Consider the following 24,132-nt stretch of genomic DNA (forward strand, 5'->3'; position numbering starts at 1 on the left):
TTTGAGACATTCAACATTTGCAGAAACAGTGTTAGCAACTTCGTATTCTGAGAGAAGAAAGGAAAAGTCAAGGTCATTCTATAGCGAGTGAACAGAAAATAGGAAAGCATTAATTTAGCTCCTTATAGGCAGCACTGCCTGCTGTTATGCCAGCTGGACAGCTGACATAGCCATTAACCACTAGGAATCACACTCTGCCCACATATGATAAAACAGGAACTGTTTGCTAGTTCAGTGAGGCTGAGTAACCTGTCCTGACAAAGTCCACACTGAAGATCCTCCCATGTTCTCTGTTGGCACTGGTGGTGCATGTTTTGAAGTGGGGGACACAGGGATTCCTTTATGCCACTACCTTAGGACCATCACAACTTTTACACCTAAAGCAAAAACCCTTTGATGAGAAGCAAAATAAATGCCATGCAAGACAAGAGTCTATCACGATACTTATCCTGCAATGCTGGAAGGGGTTGTAACCGAGGTCCAGTAACAAAGCAATTGTCCTTGCGTTACCCATTGTAAATAACACATATGTTTACTTACGGCACTGGAACAGGACGACATGCACCCTTGACGCTGAAGAAAAGCCTGTTTGTGCATTTTATACTGGAGAGTTTGTACAAGATAAGATAAATTCTTAAAAACTAGTTGTGTTTCTTAGATTCTTAAAATCTTTTACTCTGAAATGAATGAGACAGCTTGTAGGGTATGCCACCTGATTTGGTCCCACCTGAGCATTTTCAAAGATGGAAACTTGAGTTATCACTTAGCTGAGGAAAGAGAAGGAACCATTGATATACAGGTCTGAAGGTACTTAAAGCAGTAGGCAAATCTCTGCTTTGTACTGATTCTCTATGGTGTGTACCATCCTGGATCTTAATGGAGCAATACCATGCTACAGTGGAAGCTAATGTAGAAACAAGCGGTCCACTGTGTTGCAAAGGAAACAATCCATGCCAGAGAGGAGACAGTTCTAGTAATTTTTTTATTTGGCAGGCTCTAATTCTGCAACTCTCCCATTTAAATTAAATACAAATCAATCACAGGATGTCATAAAAGTGTCTCAGAAAGAAACGTTTGCTATTAACAGGACAGAGAGGTGACACGTCAAATAGACCACAGTTATAATAAAACCAGCATTCTTTATTACCCCATGTGTATATTCCCCCTGCCCTGGCGCTCCTGTCAATAAATCACCCTGTGTGACCATTGATGAAAAAAACATTTGTTTTCTACTTGCACAGCAACAGAGGAAGCTCTGCCTAGCTGAGATGAGGGCACTTTCTCCCCTTCAAGAAATTTTCAGAACATTCCTTTCTGCAAATGGGAGAGGGAAGTGTCTGTCTTAAGGCTTTTAGCTGAAAGTGGTTTTAGGGGAGTTTTCATCTGCATGAACTGAGACAGGCAACCTCAGTGTTACCCACCCATGCAAGATCCACTGTATGTTATTTGCAATAGTGAAGAGAAAGCACCGTGAATTACCTGGCAGCGGTGAAATGTGCTCATACTGTGAAGCCCATCAGAAGGCAGAAAAAGTCCCTTTCTCAAATGCATTTAGATACCTACAGATGCAAATCAGCATTAAGTGGTGACTACCAAAGCACAGAAGGTGCTTAACTGTTCCTGGTTTCAATTTCTTCAAACAAATACTGTGATAAGCTTCAGGTGGTGACAAATGCCTGTGACCAAGCCACTTCTTGGCACTAGAACAGGCCTCTTCCTTAGATAGATTCTGAAAGTGGAACAGTGTTTATCCTCATGCTCCACCATTCCATGGAAGAGGTATGAGCCTGCACCACATGCAGCCAGCTGGGTAGACAGGGTGCCACTGGAAGCACCTGGGAACAACAGTCAGCAGAAAGTTTATGGTGCCCGGCACCTTGAAAGAGCAAAGAAGATAAAGGCACAAAAATCAAATCATTCTTGAAGTAGTTTTCTGCTCAGAAAAGCACCTTGTCATTTTGTGGATAAATACTTTCCTCACTTTTAAAGACAAAAATGTGAGTATTTTTCCAGTTCTATAAAGAACATTCACGTTAATAACAAAACTATTAAATATCCTACACACACTACTATGCTAGAGGCCAGGTCTTCTGGTGAGAATTCTCTGGCCAGAATTCTATGATTCTGTGATTCTATAACTTCTACCTTGCACCCCTTATCCTGAAGTGGGAAACCATCATGGGTGCAGAATTTGACCCTCATGTCCTCACAACACCCTTGTGAGGTAGATAGGTACCATGACATCTTCTTCAGGAGGGGAAACTGAGGCAAAAAGAGGTGAACTGACTTGCATGAGGCTGCACAGCAAGTCTGGGAGCAGAACTCATGTCATGCCCACAGACGTCTCCACTGTAACACACTGCCTTACCTCCCACCCAATTTCATCTCCAGGGCTGAATGAAAAGCATCCACATACCACTGACAAAATACACCTAGTCCAACACCAATCTTTCTGTAGACCACTTCTGCTTCAGAAATTACATAAGTGCTACAAAACACTTTTCTCACAGGACCTGAATTCCAAAATACACAAGACAACTCCCATTGCTGTCAGCCAGCACAAACCCTAACACCTGAGCCCCTAAATTTTTACAAGGCCTTTAATTAGAGCCTTTCTCATGCCTTCTCTCCACTCCAAAATTCCAGTTAATTAATAAGGCACATCAGGGTCTAATCCAGGAACTTTCACAATAGGTGTGAAGTCCTATAGGCCACTGGTCATTTCCAGGCTGGCGCTAACAAAACACTGGTTGGCATGTGAAACCACATCCTGTGGCTGAGAGAGGGAAAGGCTCCTGGCTCTGCCAGCGCCACAGTGCAAGAAACACAAAGCCAGCCTTAACTCATCATTGCCCAAGACATCAGCTGAATCATGACCAGCATGGAATTATGTTATCTCAACTCTCAATAAGGGTGTCTAAACGCAGTGAGATTTGGGAGTGAAAACAAGGCTATGGAAAATGGGTTGGATGTTGTCTTGGAAGGATTCCACCACATGGTTGAGGCCTGACTAAAACATAACATAACATAACATAACATAACATAACATAACATAACATAACGTAACGTAACGTAACATAATGTAACATAGCATAGCATAGCATAACATAACATAACATAACATACCCCTTCTTTCACTAGACAAGTGACAACAGGGATTTCTCTGTACAGCTGCTGACTTGTGGATATAAGTAACAGTTAATGAATTTTCAGCCCCTGCCTGAGTGCAGTGTTCAATGCTAATAATTTACAAGTACATACCAGTGATACTATAGTTCAAACCATTTGATACAACAGCCTGCCCTCTCTTTATTTAAAGTTCAATAAATTCTAAATCTTGACCTTGATTGGAGGTACAACGGATCACTTGATCATACTCATGATCCAGACACATGATCCTTAGGGTTATGTAATTAAACAGCACTTTTGGCTCCAGCACGACCAGAATAAATTTGAGTTGGTTCATGCCTGAACTGATGTGTGACTCCCGGAAGGCAGCAAACACCTGACATTGGATCTGAAGTGGTGATGAGACTCTATATAGGGCTTTGGGCAACAGGGAGTAGTATTAAGGGTCCTTTCCTTGTTTAACATGTGAATTCTTCACTGCTCACTGGTTAGTTGTGCTGTTTGCCCAGGTTGGGAATGTGTCCAGCTCAAACATAGGTCTTCCCCATGTGTTGATGGCCAGCGTGACACAGAAGACTCCAATGATGTTCATTACTATGCCAGATCTAACCTGTGAGGACAAAAGTCCAAACCAACAACAATAACCAAACACCAGCACAGCAAATTGCAGCAAGGCCTATCTGTACACAAACAAGAAAGACAGTCAAATAAATCACAGAAATAGCCATTGTACCCACTGCCCTATGTTCTTGCTTAGGTGGAAATACCACGGAACACACTGTGCAAAGCCTTTGAACATTTTGCTATATAACTAGTCTAGGAGCTTTAAGGCATGTACAAGTTCCTCTTATTAGTTAAAGAATAGCTTCTGCTCCCTTCAAATCTCCAGTTAGAAAACTGATAAAGTTTGGGTGTTCGGCACAGAACCTGGCACTGTGTGGTCTGGCAGGCAATCAGAGGACCAGAGCCTAGGGCAACTGATTGTTACCTTCTGCTTTCAGCTCCAGTGGAAACAAGGCTTCAGCTACACTCGCCAAAGCCCCAGAAGACTGGAAAGCACTGACTGCATTTTAACCTTTCAGTGTTTAAGAGACTTACGACTTGTCAGTTTTTAATTTCAATTGGGCTGGGCTGCATGTCTGCCAAAGCCTGTGAGAAAGGTACTGTTACTTCAGAGATGCAAATCTTTATTGCAATATTAACACTGCATAAGAAAGGGACATAGGGTCGTAGTTACAGCCCATAAGAGCTTCCTGGTACTTTGGAAATACTCGGCTAAGAAAATTAAACTCTCACCATATTTCAGGATAAAGAAAATGGAGAGCTTCAGATAAGAGACCACGCAATCATCTTACCATATCCAAAACATGGATGTGGCCATAGGAAAACACTATCGCATTTGGTGGTGTTGCAACAGGTAGCATGAAGGCAAAGGAAGCACTGAGAGTACCAGGCAGCATAACATACAAAGGATGGATCTTGACAGATGCAGCCTGCAATGAAATGGAGAGAATATTACACTGGAAGTGTTCCAAAAGAAAAGCATAAAGAACATTTCCCAGACCACTGACACACACAGGCTCATTTTGTTTCCCGGTATTATATCGCCAGAGTAATTTACAAGCATTTTATTCTGAAATCCACACGTGGTTAAAGATAACTTTCTCTTGTTTCCTGTCCCACAATACTTAAAAACAATGCTTGATTCTTTCTTGTTGTTTGTTTTGCTCTATGGTATAATTTGGAGTTCTGGTCAAATTTATCCAACAATCTTTTCTTTGACCTCAGACCACACTCTTGCCAGGGTAACACAGGGATGGGACTATAATTACTGGGCACATGTAGTACACTCTTAGATGTTACATAAACTCTGTGGGACTCAGAACTCAAGTGCCAATTTAAGTCACTAATAGCTCAGCACCTTGACTGGGATAATTTTACTTTGATGAAATGGTGTAGAATAAAGCAGTTGTACTTTCCAAATTAAAGAACAAAGTAACCTATTTTTTCCTTTACGCTACAAATTCAATTCTGCTCAGAAAAGGCAGCAAAACTTACCAGGTTTTCCTCCATAAGTTTTAAAATTGTTCTGGCTTCCTATGGAAAATGACACATTTCTAAGAGTCAGGCCTACTACCTTCTGTATTCTAGCATAAAACCATGAAGATGAAGGAACCATTCAAGGGATGAATACGAAGTGCTGCATTTTCTTTTGGTTTGGATTTTCTGTGTGTGTGTTTTTCCAGTTCTGAGTTGATGGTTCAAATACAAAACGACCAGAAGTAACTGATGTTTGTTGATCTGTGTTAAAAAAGTGACTCTCACTTCACTTTCTCCAGGGCCAAGTGACACACCTTACAGAAGGCTTGAACTGGCTTCCTTTCCAGTGAGGGTGCCATGGGATAGGCATCCTGAATTAGCTTCTTCCCCCAAGAAGCTGGTTCTCAGGCTTCAGGCATACAGGTAGGGTAGATTGGAGAAAGTTTGCATTCCCTCTTTCTATCTACATACGATGCTGCAAACATAGCAGTGAACACCAGCTAAAATCACTAGCCATTATGGTATACTGTCAGATGGACTGTTTCATACCGGCTTTCAGATTAACAGCAGAGCAACTTTCAAGGCAATAACTACGATATTGCTTTGCCACTAGAGACTGTCAGTTTAACTCTGATATCACAGTTGATAGGATAACAGGATGGAAGTAATCTTACCATGGATGAAAAGACAGGTAGGAAGAGGGTGGCTGTGGCGACATTACTGGTGCATTCGGTGAAGACAGCTATAATAAGTGAAAGTACTGTTGCAATGGCCCACGGTGGGATAGATCCTAGTGGAGTCATTTGGTGACCCAGCCAAGCTGAGAGCCCAGAGTTCTGACAAGAAAAAAAGGTGGGGTTTAGTGAGGCTTAGAACCCCTAGCTCATGAACAGGGAACTTGTCATGTGTAACATTTCTACCGAATAATGCTAAATGACTCCTGAATTATATAAACACCATCCGGGAAAGTACAATGATCTGTCACAAACACTAAAAGAAATTCCTTGCCAACTAGACATAATACTGAGTCCCACTTTCCTGATTTTTCTGGAACCCAAATACTTGCTCACACTTTGGTTACAAAATTATGGGGTTTTGCTAAACAGAAACAATTATTGCTGAAATGATTGCAAATGCTTAATGTATCACTCAGAAGTTTCCTGGCATGTTTTTCAAAGGTTTCCGAAGATGCTGATGCTCTATCATAGGAACATAGGCAGTGATTGACTCAAACAGCTTACAAACTTTGACTTGATGGCTTCTAATGCTCTGGAGCTTTAATAATGTATGTGTGATGTATGTAGATGAATGTAAAGCCCTAGAGCTTTAATTTGCCCCATGGTTTAAAACTACCTAGCCGCAAAACTTAGATCTGAATATGAACTTCCCCAAAGCATGGCACTGTTGTAGCTAAGGCTTGCTTTGATTTAGATGCATCTTAGCAGTGATGAAGGAAGCAATATGGTTCACCTCCAGATTCTTTTCTGTTTTGGGAATTTAGCTGCCTTTTCTGCGAATTTATGAACATAGGATCAAACCATGGGCTTATGGAATGCAGTACAGTGTGTGGCAACAGCCACTGACAAGAAGTTCAAGAAACCCTACTGTACACAATTTTGGAAGATATCTAACCACAATGATTTTCTTCCTGACCACTTCAGTAGTGGCTTGGTTTAAATCTGAAGATATATATCCTTTAAACAAACCTCAAATGGTTCTGAAAATCTTACAAGTGTTATCTATACTTCTATTTTTCTAGCCAGGGCTGGGATCGGGAAGATAACAGAAATAAGAAAGGCTGCTTTTCTGGTCTGTCCAGCCAGTGAAGATCCCAAGCTACTCAGCAGCCTCCAAGAGGTAAGATAAATTGAAGAAATTTGGTCAGAGCATATAAATTCCTGAAAAAGAGGCACAAACATTCACCTCTCCTCCCAGTTTTTGCTAATTTGGATCTGCCACCAGATCTGAACATCTCTACTGGGTTTGGCTTTGGGTGCATGCCCAGTAATACAGGACTAGATAACAAACCAGGGAAGTTCGCCTTTGAGACAGAGAAAAACAGATGTCAGGACATACTGCGCTTGCATCAGCCAAAGCAAAACCTCCTCCCAGCAGCAGCACAATGCTCCAGGGCATCTTCCTCTGAACCACATTCCAGTCTAGCAGCGGGGCTGATAAAAATGGCTTTTTTATATCTGAAGTGAGAAATGAAAAGCAGAACATGTTTTAGGAGAATGAAGACATTTTGTCTCCTTTTCTAGAAGATATTAGGGAAAGACCTAACAGGCTGCACAGGCTAAGGGTAAAACACATGAGCAGGTACTGTGCCCCAGCCCTGCCCAAGAAGTGAGGGGGGTGAGCTACCCTGAAGAACTGCATGCAAATCCAGTATATGTTTCTGCCATGTTAGCTGGAGGTGGCTAACTGTTTCACAATGTTACAATGCCTCTTTTAAATACCTTCTTCAGTCTGTTCAGGGTCAGACATGCTTGGATTCCAGCCTATGAATTTGGGTTTATTAGCAGGAAGGATAAACAGTAGCAGGGCAATAAACACAGCAGGAGCAGAATCAGTGATATACCTAAAGAAGAAAAGAGAATATAGCTTAGAAAACAAACATCTTTCTCCTAGAAGATGGCTGCCTTCCAGCATTGCAGTCATTGCTCTTTGTCATCCTGTTTGGGGCTTGTACATTAGCAAAATGGGTCATTAGTTCATGACTGAGGTCTCTCAGACCTGCCACAACACAAATGCAGTAATAAAAGAAACGAGCTACAATACACATTAATAACCAGAGTCACAGATGACAACAGCTCCTGGAAGCAGGGTTCCTTCTCCGTGGTGAAGCCAAGATTCAACAGTTGTATCTCAAAGAAAGATGTGTAAAGAAATAGCCTGAAGGGTAGTCCCATCTTGCATTTTATGTTCTTAATATGCCACAGACATTGTGCAAAGAAGCCATTCAAAGCACCAGATCAACTTCCCAGTGAGTTCTAAGCTATTGTTTAGAGGTGATATTACCAAATATTCAAATGACACCGCAATGGATTGGCGTTCACACAAACAAAATACTAATGTGTACATCAGTGTGACTGAGACCAGCATTACAGAATTTTCTCTTTCTTCAGGAGGTTCAGCTTGCTCCATGTCCCAGTCTCCAGACTTCATTGCAGTACAAACTGTCAAACAATAGATCCACTGGTGATCTTTTACACACAAGCGATAGGATCAAGCCCAGCAAACATGAATTCAGTTAAGGGTGGAATGAATGACCCTGCACTCAAAAGGGAATGAAAGAGCAAGGGAATCTGATTCACAACCAAGAGGGTACAGGATGAAAAATACCCTAAAAACTTACTTTTCTCCTTCTGGGAAGAGCCTGGTGGCCCAGCCTTTTACAAAGCCTGGGTGTCTGGAAAACCACAAGAGAACCAGCAAAACAAACATTAAGAGGACATTGAATTCAGCATAAGAGATGGGGCCCAATTTCTTCATTTCTGCCTTCAGCACGTTGTATGCAGCTTTTTCTTTAGCAGTTCTTTCTGTCCCACAGCCCCAGCTTTTTTTAAAGCTTTAAGAAAAAGGGAGAAGAACGTGCTGTAAGTATTAACATACCAGAGGGATTTAACATGCTTGCTACTCTGAAACTGTCACTCCTGGGGACAGACACAGACTACAGCAGAGGCCAGGAACAAAGAAATTACAACAGTGTCAAAGTATTTCATGGGGACGTGCCAGCTCTCACAGAAGAATGGGGTCTATGAATGGTTGTAAGTCTCTGTCCAATTTGGAGCAACCTGAGATGAAAAACTCAGTTTTGAATCAAGGGTAGCAAAACAGGTATGCTGGCTCTCCTAGCGTTGAAATTCACAGATGTGAAATTGAAAAATAAAAAGGCAATTCTGTCTGAACATTAAGAATGTATAAAGCTTTTGCCTTAGTGCAACTCCCATGAACACAAAAGGTTTCCAGACCTCAAAAGCTGCTGTGAAAGGGAACTGCTCTCTGCTACAAAATTAATAACTTGTCAGTGCATTTGTTTTATCCAGATTTCTCAGTAAGCTGATCTGCATTAGCTGAGGGGTTTACACAACATCATGTAGTTAAATACTCACTTGAGTCCCATGAAGGAGCACTGTAACCAAAGCCAAGCTAGTACCAACATCAGAATCATGTTTGGGAAAGCAAACCCAAACCAGGAAGCAAAATTCACAATATCATTATTGTTGGGGTATAACCTGAAAAGAAAAGAAAAAAGCTTTCTGTATGAATGTCAAAACATTTAGTAACCTACTCTGCCTTTAATATGTGCTAATAGTGACAATTATACATGTAAATCTAGGACAACCATTACAAGTATTCATAGGCAAACATCCATAGCCTAACTGAAGTCAATAGGAAGGCAGCCTGGATTTCAGAGCAGAACTTAAATGATCTTCAGTTTTTCCTGTATGTTATTTTAAGGCATATAAGAGCTCATATAGGAGATCATGTTGATATTTTAGGTCTCAGTAAGGCAAGCGCTGCTGAAAGATCTCCCACACATTCTAGGTACCTTTCACTTCCAACATGCCTACTCATTTATCCCAAGATGGGATGTTCTTTCTTTCTCCCCATTCATTCTAATAAGAGAGCAAGAACTGTCTTTCCTGAAATTAATAGCTGCACTTCTGCTCACTTCAATCGAAGACAAAGTTGCTAGTTGGCTTAAAAGAATGAAGGCAGTCTTTTAAGAGCAGCAATTTTTGTTCTTCCCTGCATCCACCAATAATGACTGGAGGAAAAATAACAATAGCAAATTTCCAGCTGGGTATTAAAACCAACAGGTAATGTGGCAGCTGAGGCTGAAGTACTCCCAACAGAAGGAAGCAATCTTGAGAGACTGTTGTGGAGTCTGCAATATTTTCAGTCTCGATCAGGTTGCATTTAAATCAATTCCCAAACTCAGTTTAGCAAAGAGAGTATTTTGTGGATAAGTCCTTTCCTTTACAACAGTATCTGCACAGTTTCCACAGATACAGCATGGAAGAATAATATTATAGGAGAGGCTAAGCTATTTTTCGTGCTCTTTGGTGTGCTTATGAGAAGAGTTAATCATACAGTCTTCCAACGCTCTTCACTGCAGTTCCTCTGCTGATATGCTGCATTTCAGCTGAAAAAGAGGAGGCAGAAGAACCAGTATCTCATGATCAACCAGCTGTCTGCTGATTACCAGCAAGTACTTCCGAGTTTCTCAGGAGACCTATAATACCAGCACATAGCTGCCTAAAAAAAGGCTGAAGCAGAAAAATGAGGCCCATCACTTTGTACACATTCCTCACCCTCAATTCATTGATTGGTTATTGCTTACAGTTTGCAACTGAAACTGTGACCTAAGACTAGTTGGTTGGTCACAGAAGCAGTAAGATAGTATAAGTAAAAGAAAAAGCAAGAATGACTCACTGATTCATCTGGCCTTTCAATACCATGTTTGGTCCTGTTCCAGTGAGTGTTGCAGTCCCTCCAATGCTGGCAGCATAGCATACACAAAGTGTCATTCCCTTACATATACGCTTCCTCATTTTCTTTTCCTCAGAAGATCTGGGGTCATCAGGGACTTGTCCATTGCTTATGACTAGACACAAAGAACACAGCTTGCCTCAGGTCAAGTTAGGGAGGCAGAGAGTTCATGACAGAGTCTGCAGGCTCAGTGCTTCCAGTTTGTGTATGCCATTTATTTTAATTCAAAAAAACACAGATATGTCCCTAAATACTTTGGACTCATGTTCATGAGGAGCTGAAGAGAGAGGTTGACAGTCTGGGTCTACATGATCCAAGGATGCTGTTGTCCATATCAGTGCCACAGTCTCTCAGCAGTAATTCCCTGTTTCACAGGGAGGCTTACCACCAGCCAGATATTGTAGTCACTGGAACCATTCCAATACCACAGTAAGAACCCAACTAGCTTTAACAGCTGTGAATATGGGCAGAAAAAAACCCACCCAAAACCAAAATCTTGCCTGGCATAACTGTTAAGATCAATATGTTATGTCAGTTTACATCAGCCGTGAAATTTTGCTGCTATGTCCTTTGTTCTCTGAGGTTCAGAGTCTAATCTTGAAGTCTGACTGGACTAATGGAGCAGGACAATGAATTTACGGCAATTGCAACCAACTCAACAATAGCAAAGGGTATTTTCTGCACACATTTTTTACCCTCACAACACATTAAAATAAATTAGTCAGCAAAGCCAAGCAGATCCTTCTAAGTGGACAGAAAGCCATCAAATTATTACTGGTCTTAGAGCAGAAGTCTGATTTGGGGAGTCAAGAATCAGCATTAAAAAGAGCATTTGCAAATATGAAAACGTACCTTTAGTACAATTGTTTGGAAGCTAGAAATGAGCAACTTTACAGAGCACTCTGTGGCCAACTGGCATCCTTGAGGGCTTGCACATCTTAAATAAACATGGTGTCTGAGCTTTGCACAATCATAGTGCATTCTCCCTTCACAAATGAGGTAAGAAATGAAGCAACCAAAAAGCAGAGATCACGGTTGTATCTAAACTATACCTCCAAGGTCCAAAGAAATACAGCAGTTATGAATCAATCTCATAACAGAGCAGTGTCTGGCACACATAAACACCCTTCTTCTACACTGTGTCTTCCGTGGACATGTAAGCCAGAAAATGTGCATGGTGTGTCCCAGGCAGAAGGCTTGAAATGTGGGACACTGTATGCGCTACTGACATTTGCACTCAGTCACACAGAGAATCATGGCAGATCAACTTGCTAATTCAGTGAAATCACATCTCTATGAAAATCCCCAAGACAATCTTTCCTCCTCTGAAAAAGAAAGGCACCACAGATCTGATCTTTAATGGTATTTAATAATACAGCCCTCTGTAACAGCACAGCAGAGCAGTGAAATCAGAGGGACTGAGTTTGTGCGCATGGTTCAAATTGGGTGAAAGCTACTGCAGAACCACAGCATTGAGAGAAGGACCTTGTGGAGTCACGCATCAGGGTAAGATCACACTTTAAAGTGTTCAAAAGAATAGTTTGTCTACTGTGAGTCACACCAGCTTCTCTTTTCGATGTAGCTTTTAAAGTATTCCTCTTTCTTCTCCCCACCTCCACATACAATCTGGGCAATAAAGAGGTATTTATAACCCCAGAACCAAAACAGGTTGAATTTGCACAAAATTTTTCAAACATTCCTACATGGCTTAGAAGTGGAACCCCACTGATAATCACAAGATTTAGAAAGTGGGACGCTGCAGGGTTGGATGATATTTCCCACAGGATAAGCTTTTCACTTCTCTGAGCAGGCAGTTAAATCTAGGGAAACTATGGGAGGATGACCCCACCTTGAAGGAAAGAACATAACAATCTGCATGGGATCTAGCATTAAGCATAACAAAATGGCAGCCACTAAAATTGGAAGCCATTTTGTAAAACCTAAATGTCATGCATTTAGGGATTTTCAGTCAGGTTACCATCCTCTTTCCTTGGAAAAGGTACAGAGAACTCCTTCTAGGTGAGGGAGCTCTGAGCGTAGCAAGTTCATTAGAATCAACTCACTGCTGAGTAGGCCCTTACCATGCACTGAAGTGGGATCTGATGCATTCTTTTCTTCCAGCTCAATCACTGTATTTGTTTGCCCGGTTGCCTGTTCCATCATGGTCACATCATACTCTGTGTTGTCCATTTGATCCAGGACAGCCTGGACAATGGGAACCATCATAGCAGTGGTGGCTGTGTTACTTATCCACATGGAGAGGAAGGCAGTGACTATCATAAATCCCAGCATGAGGCTGAAAAGAGAGGAACAGGCAGAGGAGAAGGCTTTGTAGTCACTGTAATTTAGAGAGCAGAGGTGTGTGTAGTATCCAGTAATACAAAGCAGGGCCAGATTCCCTTCTAGGACAGCTCTGCCACCTTCACTGAAGGAATCCCAGAAAGCCATTTACCTCCTTAGTCTGTGCATGATTAAGTCTGTCATCATTTTGTCCCCAATGGCAAGCATCTAGAATTTAGCCAGATGCTGGTTTTGGCTAAAGGACAAATAAACTGTTACTGCTGCCAGACTTCACCTCTGGAAACTCTGTACAAGTGCAGCTAAAAAGGTTCTTGAAGGTTCCCTTCTCTGCTGACTGTTAAACACCATCCCTAGGCCTCTGCTAAATTGACAGAGGCAAGGAAGAAGTAATGTAATACTCTTACAGTGCAGGTTTCACCCCAAGAATCAGCAGGACCCGCAGCGCAATCCTTTTGTGAAGATTCCATTGTTCAACAGAAATTGCAACAATCAGCCCTCCAACGAAGAGCATGTTTGTGTCATTTAGGTACTGCAAGCACACCTGAAAGACAGAGAAGGTAGGTCAGGGGCCCCAACGTTGCTTCTTGCCGGCTTCACTAGTACATTTTGCCTTCCATCCTCTCAAAGCTGTTTGCTGCACCAGGCCCCATCCCAACATCGGCAGAAGGGGCAGTTGTAGCCTCAGAGCTGTCTCCAGTTTCCTGAACCCTTGATCCCCTGTTTAAGTGCTGAACTGTCTAGTGCAGGGGCTCTTTGTACATCATGAACCTTCTTTTTGGATCATCAGGAGTTAATAAAGTACAAAATGAAACATTGTTAGGGGCTCAAAGCACTGTGTAGGTACTAGAAATTCTGAGCTCCAAAACGGATTTCTCAGCACCTTTAGTAACCACACCCGCCCTTACCAGCTTCTTGGCCAGTAGTGAACCTGGTCTACAGTACCTAGGTACAGCCTCTCTCCCTTGGACAAAAGCCCTAGCACAAACAGCCAGAATAAGCTTTAGAGGGGACACAGTGTACTTGCTGGCATCATGCTTGTCTATCCTGTCAGAAGAAGTTCGTCCCATGCATTTTGAAACCTCCCAGAGGATATGTCAGCACTGCTCTCTTATGGGACAGGTTATGAACACACAAGCTGCTGGCACTAGTGGGATGCTCTCCAGCAGGATTCAGGCCCAGAAACGGACGTTCCCCTCTACCACCTCAAGCCCCACACCCTTAACATTTTGGGCAAATGTGTATTTAGTTCAGCATCTTCCCATACAGGAGCCCTGAACACTGCTCAACATGTTCAAAAACAGCACCACAGAACTGGCGCACTTTCCTATCAGACTTGTTTGCTAAATACTGATGGGGGATCAGAGCAACAGATATCCCTGTATCAGATCCGGATTGAGCAAGTTCCTTACTGATTTAGAGCTCTGAACTCCAAGCAGAGGGAAAAATACCACAGGCATGAGGGAGGTAACAGCCAGTGGGATCACTTCAGTACACCAGTACACAGCCATGATGATGATGATATATGCACATTTGGCCTCCTGCAACATAATGGAAGACACATTTAAGCACAGAAAACTATTCTTAAAGATAAGAAACAGATTGGTAGCTCTCATAACGGGCCCAAACATTCCATTGTCTGTAGCTTAGCAAGTTATTCTCAAATAGGTAGCAGAGACATGAGAATTTAAACTTGTACTTTTAAACCTTGTTCTGAAGTCACTTGCATAAAAAGATCTTTTTTACCACAGTGTTTGTTCTAATGCACCCACACAAAATGTAGGGTGTGAGAAAAACAAACCTTCCACAACTAGGTAAGTACACAGTTTGCAGTGTGCAATTACTTCTTGGCAGTTGAGGTAAGCAGGTTTCACATCTAGGAGGCAAGAATTTTTAATAGTGTTTGCAGATTGGAGCATTTCTATTTTGAGTTAATTATTTTTAAATGGATGGCCAAACTTCCCAGTGGGGATGATTAGCTTGTCTGAAATCCACAAGTCTTTGAGGTGTGTCCAGTAACACACCTGAGCCCAGAAACTATATCACTGAATAATTTAAAAGTTCTAACTTTTTAAAGTAACTCTTAAAGTAAAACTCTTTTACCTTTTTTTTTTTTTGGTGACTAAGCACGATACAGATATGAAGTACTTTCCCAAATCATACTGTGCTTACCTACTAAGGGGATTCCCTAGATTAGAAATGTTGTAACATGTCTTTTTATACTGTTGAGCAGGCATTTCTGTAACCCAGCCTTCCTTGGTTTGTACTTTCAAAACTGTTAGGAGAAGCAAGCATTCATTAGCAAACAGTAAACAGTGTTTTAAAGCTTAAGTCAGTGCTCTGTAGTTCAGAATTTGCTCATATTTAGAGTATGTGTTTATAGGATTTTATTCTAATACAACAAATGAGACTTTATTGCAAAAATAAATGGTGTTACAGTGACATTTAAAAATTGCCGTAAGGTGATATTTATAAATAGGGGGGTGATTTCCTTCATTTTGTTGAGAAGCTTAAGAGCCAGAAAACAGCCTTTGTAAGTTATTTGATTTTTTTTTTTCTTCAGGTTTCCAGGAGATTAATTACAGCACAAGTTTTGAAAAAGATATTTCTTCTGAGACTAAAAGATATCAGACAGATCCTCTTTAAGTCTCTTCCCTTATTAAATATGATGTGAGCTCATGATACAATTTATGCTGTGCCACAGTAACTAAGTGCTAGAACTGACTGTGGTTAATCTGTTGCCAGTACGAAAGACAGATAAACAACCCTAAGTGAGTAAAATTCACAATACAGAAGAAACACTGATTTTGTAGAGTGGAGAGTAAATAATTTATGTGAAGTTCAAAAATACAACCATGTTTATAAATTAACTCCAACAGCCTCAGCCAATTCAAACAACCAAAGATCTGGAATTAAATATATATCTGTATCTATACCTGTATCTACCTGTGATTTATGGGAACAGTCACAGAATGTTTCTTTGGTGTCTCTGTACAGTTGTCAAGAAACACAGTGACCTGCCTTCTCACTGAGAGCTGGAAAAGCAGTCATGATGCAAGTGTTACTCTCCCATTGTGAAATACTGTAATTTCCCAGATTAGACTGATGACACAATATTCCTACAAATACTGGAAAACTGAAGACATACTTATTTTCTTAGGCAAATTATCTTTCCTAGAACTGATCAAAGTAGTGCCTAACAGTCGGGAATTCCTCTTCCTATAAAGCACCAGCATTCAACTGAAAGGCAGGGCTGACATTACTTAGACAGGTAAACCAGAATGGCTGGCAATTTTGTTCGTAAATGTGCATGACATTTTCCTGTACTTGAAAATACGCTGAGCAATACAGGGCACTCAGAAGAAAGACTGGTTTTAGCATTAGAATAGCCTCTAAAGCTCTAGTAGGCTAAAAGACTGCAAACTGAGCTTTCACATTATGCCAGGAAGACTACAAGACATTGAAGACCAAACGCTTCACTGGGTTATTCCAATTTTATGCTGGTATAACTCCACTGAAAGCAAAAGAGTTGTGCCATCACCATCACTGGAGTAAGATGGATGTGAATTGGCGGATATTGCATTTGAAAACCTGTTACGATCGCTGCGTAACAGACAATGCACGGCTTCCGACTGCACCACCGGTGAAGAATGCCACTCAGCAACACTCCTTAGAGTACCTCAGAGCCCCAGCAGCGGAGTGAGCTGGAGAACACAGAAGTCCCGTCACTCACTCCACTGCCATCGTTACTAGGTAATGCAAGACACAATTCTAAATGTGCGGGCCAGTTAAGCGCCTATTTATCTTTGGCCCCAAAAGAATTGCATCTAATTTGCAAGATGGGTTGGGTCTGTGGGAGCCCCAGGTCCTGGCAGCGGCACAACCCCTAGGATGAACGGAGATTGATTGGCACAGAGCCCCTCCTGCAAGTTCAGCTGCCTAGCGCCAGTGCCTGAAGACCACTGGGGAGTGAAACCCGCAACACGCGTTCCTGGGATCTGGGACTGGGTGGCTAGCTGAGCTGCACAGAAATGCCTGAGGGACGGGGCGGCAGGAAGGATCTGCTTCAGTCCACTGCGGGGCAGCGGAACCGCCTTGACAGGGGTCGGGCGCTGCCCGCTCGGGTGGCAAAGGAGATGCTGCGGCGAGGGCGGCCCGGCCGGCCAGCGCCGCACAGGGTGTCTGCGGCATGGCCCCGCGCGAGGCGGGCAAGCAGGCTGGGTGCCCAGCGAGGCTGGAGAGGGCCCTGTGCGGCTGGCGGGGACCGGGGCTCTGGGGCAGCAGGGCCCACACTGGGGGTGAGGGGGGCGGGCTGCTTTCGGGCAGCAGAGGCCGGACCCGGGGGGCGGGGGGGGGGGCAGAGGGGTGGTCTCCCGTGGGGTAGCAGGGGCCGGATCCGGGGGGCTCTGTTCCCCGCGTGGGCCCCGCAGGCACTTACCGGCGTCGGCACGGCGACCGGCAGCGGCAGCAGCAGCAGCGGCGTGAGGAAGAGGATGGCGAAGGACCGGTACCTCAGCAGGGGCCGCAAGCACGTCGGGGCCATCTTCTGTGGGGATACACGGTCAGGGCGCGAGCAGGAGCCGCGCCCGCCGCTGCCGCCTTAAGTACGGGGCGGCGGGGCCGCGGCGGGAGGGACATGGCGGGGGGCGACACGACCCGCCCGCGCCCTTGACGGGACACCGGGCCCGCCCGCGCCCGGAGGGAGGCCGGCCGCTCCCGCCCTGGCGGGACACCGGGCTCGCTCCCGCCCTGGCCGGGGGCCGGGCGGCCGGGTAGCGGTGCGGACACGGATCAGGAGCGGGCGAGCCGCAGCAGAGCCGCCGGCCTGCCGCCAGCCCAGCGCCCCTGCCCCGCCGTGCGACGTCCCTCCCTCCCCACGGGCGGCCGGCAGCAGCCCAGGAGGACGCCGTGTCCGCAAGCCCCTTCTCCGACGCCCGGGAGATCTCCTCAGCCTGATCCGGACCAAGTCAGGATCCGCCGGCCCCTCCGTCATGTGGGCGCCGGGACACAACATGGGGCATTTCCCCGCTCCTTACGTCCACCTCTGTGCTCATGCTTCTGCAGACCTACTATGAACAAGGAAAGCTGCTTAACGGCTGCATATCAAGCCATCACACCGGTTGTGAGAACGTTTTAAGAAAAATCTCCCCACTGATAGTGCCTACAGAAAGTTGCCGGTAAGCACAGATTCTCATAATGCATATTATATGCAGTGACCAAAGTGCTGACACCCGGCTTCTCTCAGGTGCTGGAGCTTCAGGACCTGCTGATGATGCCAAGAGAGGGTCATCTTTCACTCATTTACACGGTGGTGAGGAAGGACTGAGCTCCGTTAGGGAAATGGAGAGTTAAAACCACGGTGCGGGTCTCCCCGAAACAAAGGTCTGTGCAGGCATGCATGGCTGTCTTTCACTGCCTGTTATTTTGAGGGATTGTGTGTCTTCGATCTGGGTTAAAAATAACCCAGAAAGGTTAACTTGAAAGGTTTTTTTTTAATGTCCTTCATATCAGTGATTTGGTCTACAATGTAGCCACAGAATCAGAATCAGAAGTGATGGCACTACTGAAAGGGCGGCAACCGCTATCAGGATGGCAGAAAGGAACAACTGGAGGGACTGGAAACTAGACCAAAGACAAATAATTTGTTGATATTTTAGGTTCCGCTTGTGGGATGTCAACAGCCACCTGAAATTGAAGGCAGCATAAATCATATCTTGATACTTTGATCCTACAGCCTCTTAGTACAGTCTTACCAAGCAGTTACTCACAGAAATAATGAATTTCAGATTTCACAGCAAGTAATGAGGTGGCTCTGACTACAGCTTGCACTATTTGTCCTCTGCTGACCAGAGGAACTTGAGTGACAGAAGTTCAAAACAAGACACTCCAATGTTACTGTTCTGTTTGTAAAAGCAGTGAATGTCCACTAAGGAAAATAGTAGCCAACCGGATCTGGACAGATTCCAAATCTTCAAACCTTTAGCAGCAGTCCCTCTGGGTAACTTACCAACACAAAGGAAACTTCACAGCAGTGCAAAGCCTAGCAGAAAGTGGGGAATTGGCCAAAACTTGCATTCTCGTGGCCAGTCTCCAATGAAAAAATGGTCCCTAGTCAACAAAGAAAAAGGACGACAAGCACTTAAATAAGAAAATGCAAAGAGTTAACTCTAAAGGAGTTGTACTAAGGTTCACTTTGATAGACCAGTGCAAATACGATTTGCTGTCTTCTTGTTTAAATGAGATGCAGTGCAGAAAAGAGAAAATAAAGAGAAAGGCCATGAACATGTGTTGATACCTTTAGATGGACTAATCCCGTGAAAGGAGACCTGCTTGCTGTACCTGGGAATGAGATCAGGGACTGCTGTGGGCAATTCAATTACACAGTCCATGCCTCAGCATCCTTTTTTGTCAAATACAGCGAAGGGAATCAATATTTCCTTATTGTGCAGAATTATTGGAAACTTGCCTTCAGTGTGCCGTGCAAAGTACATTCTATGATACAGAACAAAACAAAAAAAGGATTCACAGAAAAGAACAAGCACCTGAATAATAGGAAATCAGATCGAAAGACAGTGGAGTACCCACTTTTGCTATTCATACAGCAACTGTCAAGCAGAAGGGTGTACCCTTGGGAGGAGAAGGGGAGGGATGTGAGAAACACAATGTTCCCTAGGGCTCTTAGGAACAGCTGACTTGGGACAGGCACAAGACGGTGCAGGCCTCCCACAAGATTATAGATCAGAAAGGAAGGAGCAAAGGAGGAAAACAGGAAGGTGTCAATCGAAACCAGCAAGTCCCTCACGTGGAGATAAATACCCACTTCCCACTTCTGGCGGAGCTGCCTAGTCAATACCGGTTGAATGAGAGAGGGAGCTCTAGGAATAACATTGAGTCCAGATTTGAAAGAAAGCGTGTCTGAATCTCCTTTATCTGAGCATGTGTTTATCTGGGACCCAGGTCCCAAACTAAGCAACTGTAATCTTTTCATGAATCAAGACCACCACTGATAAACTGAGTTTAGAAACCTAAATTTAAAGGCATTCCCAGCACTTTGACTAAAGCAAAAGCTGGGACCATGGAAATGAGCAACTTTCATTTCTTTACTTTTTTTTTTTTTGCAAAAGTAGGCTCCTTTTCTAGATGTTTGCTTCAGGAGGAGAGCAGGTTGGTTTGTTGGAGTGCGTGTGAAATATTTGTTCATGAAAAATGTCTGTGCTGACTCTGCTGAGAAGAAATCGAATTAGTGCCAACTACAGTTCCTGTGGAAGTCTGCTAGGAATACAGCTAAAACCAAGCAAAGCAGCTGGCTGTTGTAGAGCAGCAAGGACAAAGTCCTGCACTGAACTGAACCTGTAATCTTGAAAGGTAAATTCTGACCTTATTACTCCCTTGCTCCAGCCATCCTGCCACTGCACACTTCATATTTAAGATACCTCTATCACTATTTTATAAACCATTGGAGGTTTACATGTGCCTATTCATGCTCTACTGCAAGAACCAGGAGGCCAAGAAGTTGACTGAATCCAGATGTTAGAACCACATATTCACATATCATCACAAACAGCAGCAACATGGGCAGGAAGAAGAATACTGAGTGAGGACAAGAGAGAAGACGCCTACATTCAGACAAGGAGGTGGAAAAGCTGTACAATGCAGAGTCAGGATGCAGGAAGAGGAGAGCATGATTGGATGAAATGGGGGAAGACAGAGCAGTTTACACTGCAGGCCAAGGCTAGGCACTGCTCTCTAAGGGATCAGCATCCACCAACAGAGAGAAGCACAGAGGAGCATGTTCGATTTCGCAAGTCTTCCAGCTGTTCCCGGTCTCCCTCAATCTATGCTTACAACTCAGATACATTTGGCACTGGCTGGATACGAGGGTGCTACAGGAATGGCAGGTCTTTCACATAATTTGCCCATGAGCTTCCTCTTCACTGTGCCAAGAAGGTGGCAGACAAAGCTTTGGCTGCCTTACAGACCTAGTCTGACAGACGGGCAAAAGGAAGCTGCAGAGAGCCTGTCGTGCTTGCAAAACCTCCAGCAGGAGGAGTTTTAGATGGTTCAAAGAGAGCATTCAGACAAAAACCTCCCACAGCCTGAAATTCAGCTCATGCTAATTGAGCGCTAACTGCAGGCCTTCAGGAAAAAAGAATCCTTTCCTCCACTCAGTACTGCTCCGAACATGACAGAGACCAGAGCAGTATTTACAAATATGTATGTGAGATGTGTGGTTTCATGGTCTTTAACTACTGCTTTAAAGACAGTAGGTAAAATTAGCTTTTTGTTGCAGACACCATTTAGAAGTGGGGATTGAAGCAGCCTTTGGACTAAATTTTGATACCCTAACATTGAATAATATGCTGCACTTGTTCTTCTTGGTAGTAAGTTTCAAATCAGCTTACAAAGGAACTCAAATCTTTGTGTTACAAAGAGACTTAGGCATGGCTGGTGACATGAAGTGGAACCAGGAGCTGAATCGGGTCTCTTGTACCTGAATCCCTTTCCCTGGTTACTAGACACCACTGCTCCCATTTGCTGCTGTGCTACCCTAATAAACACAGGTATTTTAAAGCATATCAAGAACCAAGGGTATGATGCAGTAACAGAGCCAGGCAAGCCCACCTCATGGCTCACGGCCACTGACCTGCCCTGGCTTTCTTGCTGTTTCTCAGCTGGTGGCTCTGGGGCTCATTGGAGTTTAACTTGACAAAGAAAGCAGAACATTTTTCTGCTGAGTTAGTGAGCTGAATAGGTTCAATGAAGTGTTCAGTGAGCACTAGAGCCAGCTCAATAGACTGGGACACTTATGGCTGGGAACAGTAACAGCTGGGACAGGAACAGCTGCACCTTTCGAGACAGTAAATTCATAGATGAGCTTGACAGCATTGTCAAGCCACACACAGAGTCTTGCAATCTTCCCTTTTGCACTTCAGCTAACAGATTCAATGATGTGAGCCACTGTAAAGAGTTCCACTCTGAACTGAAGTGGAACACTGCTGAAGACTGGTTAACAAAGGCTGACCTGCATTGTTTGTGTTAGTAGAAAGGGACTAGAAATCAAGTCCTTTTGGAAGGTAGGAATTCCAGAGTCATCAGTCCAGGTGGAAAAATTGGAAAAATAAAGATTTTAGTATAGTTTAGGTCATTCCCAAGAAGATGCTTTTCTGATATATCTTATTCACTACAAGCCAATCATCCCAGTTACTCCTGTTATTGCTGGATAGTAATGGTCTGCGGCAAGGAGGCTTTACAGGTAGCAGTTGATTCATTTAATTACAGATATACATATATTCTGCCTCTAATTCAAATGCTGTCCAAGCACACAAGTACAGTTTGCCTGTTTTAAAGCAGTCCATTTGACCTAGATAAGTGCCATTCCCTCTCAAGACAAAAAACTCTCCTCACATTCTTTTTAAAGTTCTTTCATGTTGCGAGCTCCATGCAACACCCAGAGGTACAGAAGTTTTAACAAAATTATATTAAACAAGGACTGTAAGACGTATTATACTTGACACTGAGAAACAGAAATGAAAACAACTGACCCTGAGACATTCTAGGACTTAGCAGAAAAAGAAGTGTCTTCTACCCAGGCTTTTGAAAATCACATTTAAAAAACAACCAGCTGAGAACTTACCTCTATGTGATGCTTGACTTAAAAGATGCCTAGAAGAGGTCTTGTACAATAATGTTATGCACTGGAAGGTTTACACAGAATTTAAATTGAAAGAGTTATTAACAGGCATTCAGAGAAAATCACTGTTTCATTACTTTCCGTTTTCCCTCCAATCAGTACTTTCCAGCCACTGCCAGTCCACTGTGTTGCTTTAGGAGTATCTTTCAACTAAGTTCCCAGTGGAGCATCTGATATTTTTCCAAGAAAAGCTTTTGAGACTCTGAACGAACAGTCCTTTCAGTACAATCTCTGTGCCCAACAACTTTCTACATAAAAGCCCTCATTATGAATTTTGAGTCAGTGGGGTTTTCTCAGTCAGTGTGTGCTGCTGATCAGGATTTCTTGACCTAGAATTGGTATTTCCCATATAGTTTGCATGAAGCCCCAAAGCACATTCAAATGCTGTGCAGGCTAATGACTACAAAAGAAAAAAAGAACAAAAGAAAATCACATTAAAAAATTTGATTTGGAATTGGCAACTCTGTAACCTCTCCCTTAGCTGCCATCTCATTAACATATTTGTTCAAAAGCCTTTTCTCTGGTTCATTACATAATTTGTGTTACAAAATCCAGATAAACACTCATTATTCCCAGGTCTAAATAATGGCTTACTGGGCTTCCTTTTTCTTCTTTTTCTTTTATTTTTCCCAGAGAAAAATGGGGGCAGAAGGGTCTTGTTTGGATGGGAAATGAACCACACCAACTTCTGAGTAACATCTGGGACATCTGTTGTGTATGTCATTACAATACATTATGCAAATACTAGTGAATGATTCTTCCTAATACCTCTGCAAAGTAGAAGAATTACTATTATTGTCCCCGTTTTACTGACTAAGAAGGTCAGTTCATACTTTCTGCATCTGCTGTATCTCGTTGTTCCACACCAACATCAGAGAAGAGCCGCTTGCATCATACTGCTGTAAGGGATCAGTTGTAGTAGCAGGTACAAGGAATGCTAGGTCTTCCGTCAGAAAATCCTGGACATACTGGTATTGACATTGAAATGAAAACGTGAAGTTCTGTTCCTTTTTCTCTCTAACTTACCTCTCTTCTGAAGTTCCCTATGTAAAAATGTAGAGATGTATGATCCCCGGCTGAGGTGCAGCGACAGGCAGGACCTGCTGCACCTGGGGCCTCTAGTGCTGTTGGTCAGTCCCAACCATGACAGAATATCGCTGGGGAGAAAAGGCAAAGCTGATTAATGCAGGCTGGAGATTTCACCTTGCACATACAGAGGTACCCTGAAGCTGTCCGAGGGTCCCTGGGGAAACAGTGGGGTCTGGGAGTCTGCTGGGGCAAGGCTGAGCGGCCACGCTGTGGGGCTGGGTGAGGTGAGGCTGGAGGACCACTGCTGGGTTTCTCCCCCATGGTGATGGTGGACAAATATTTCCTCTCCGCTAGCTGGCTGTTTTTGTCTGAGTGGAACAGCATTGCCCCAGGGAGGCCAAGGTGGGTTTTGAGGCTGGATACCACTGTGACCACCCCTCCAGAGG

The 24,132-nt window shown here is 43.5% G+C and overlaps 1 protein-coding gene across 5 annotated transcripts; it reads right to left on the bottom strand.

The window, feature by feature from the left end:
• Positions 1-963: 963 nt before the first annotated feature.
• Positions 964-23,706, bottom strand: LOC128148989 (Na(+)/citrate cotransporter-like). Of its 5 annotated transcripts, XM_052803582.1 has the most exons (14): positions 22,601-22,817; positions 18,974-19,074; positions 17,405-17,512; positions 14,379-14,507; positions 13,374-13,510; positions 12,750-12,964; positions 10,612-10,783; positions 9,285-9,407; positions 8,528-8,740; positions 7,629-7,750; positions 7,246-7,364; positions 5,844-6,005; positions 4,485-4,622; positions 964-3,739 (listed from the first exon to the last, which is right to left on the bottom strand). In XM_052803582.1, the coding sequence occupies exons 3-14, from the start codon at positions 17,507-17,509 to the stop codon at positions 3,611-3,613; spliced, it is 1,764 nt and encodes a 587-aa protein (XP_052659542.1). In that variant the 5' UTR covers positions 17,510-17,512; positions 18,974-19,074; positions 22,601-22,817; the 3' UTR covers positions 964-3,610. The 5 variants fall into 5 exon arrangements, with proteins under 5 accessions (XP_052659542.1, XP_052659541.1, XP_052659543.1 ...); XM_052803581.1 differs by lacking the exon at positions 18,974-19,074 and having other exon boundaries at positions 22,601-22,853; XM_052803583.1 differs by lacking the exon at positions 18,974-19,074 and having other exon boundaries at positions 17,405-17,509.
• Positions 23,707-24,132: the final 426 nt, after the last annotated feature.

Source organism: Harpia harpyja, chromosome 12 (assembly GCF_026419915.1).
Source record: "Harpia harpyja isolate bHarHar1 chromosome 12, bHarHar1 primary haplotype, whole genome shotgun sequence".
NCBI classification, from domain to species: Eukaryota; Metazoa; Chordata; class Aves; order Accipitriformes; family Accipitridae; genus Harpia; species Harpia harpyja.

What these genes read in the sequence shown, in the direction of transcription:
- LOC128148989 (XM_052803581.1), bottom strand. Translation starts at nt 17,509, where the DNA reads ATGGCCCCGACGTGCTTGCGGCCCCTGCTGAGGTACCGGTCCTTCGCC. An exon ending in CGGTCGCCGTGCCGACGCCG is followed by an intron (nt 14,508 to 17,404) that starts GTAAGTGCCTGC and finishes ATTATGTTGCAG; the next exon opens with GAGGCCAAATGTGCATATAT. An exon ending in CTTGGGGTGAAACCTGCACT is followed by an intron (nt 12,965 to 13,373) that starts GTAAGAGTATTA and finishes CTCTCTTTTCAG; the next exon opens with CCTCATGCTGGGATTTATGA.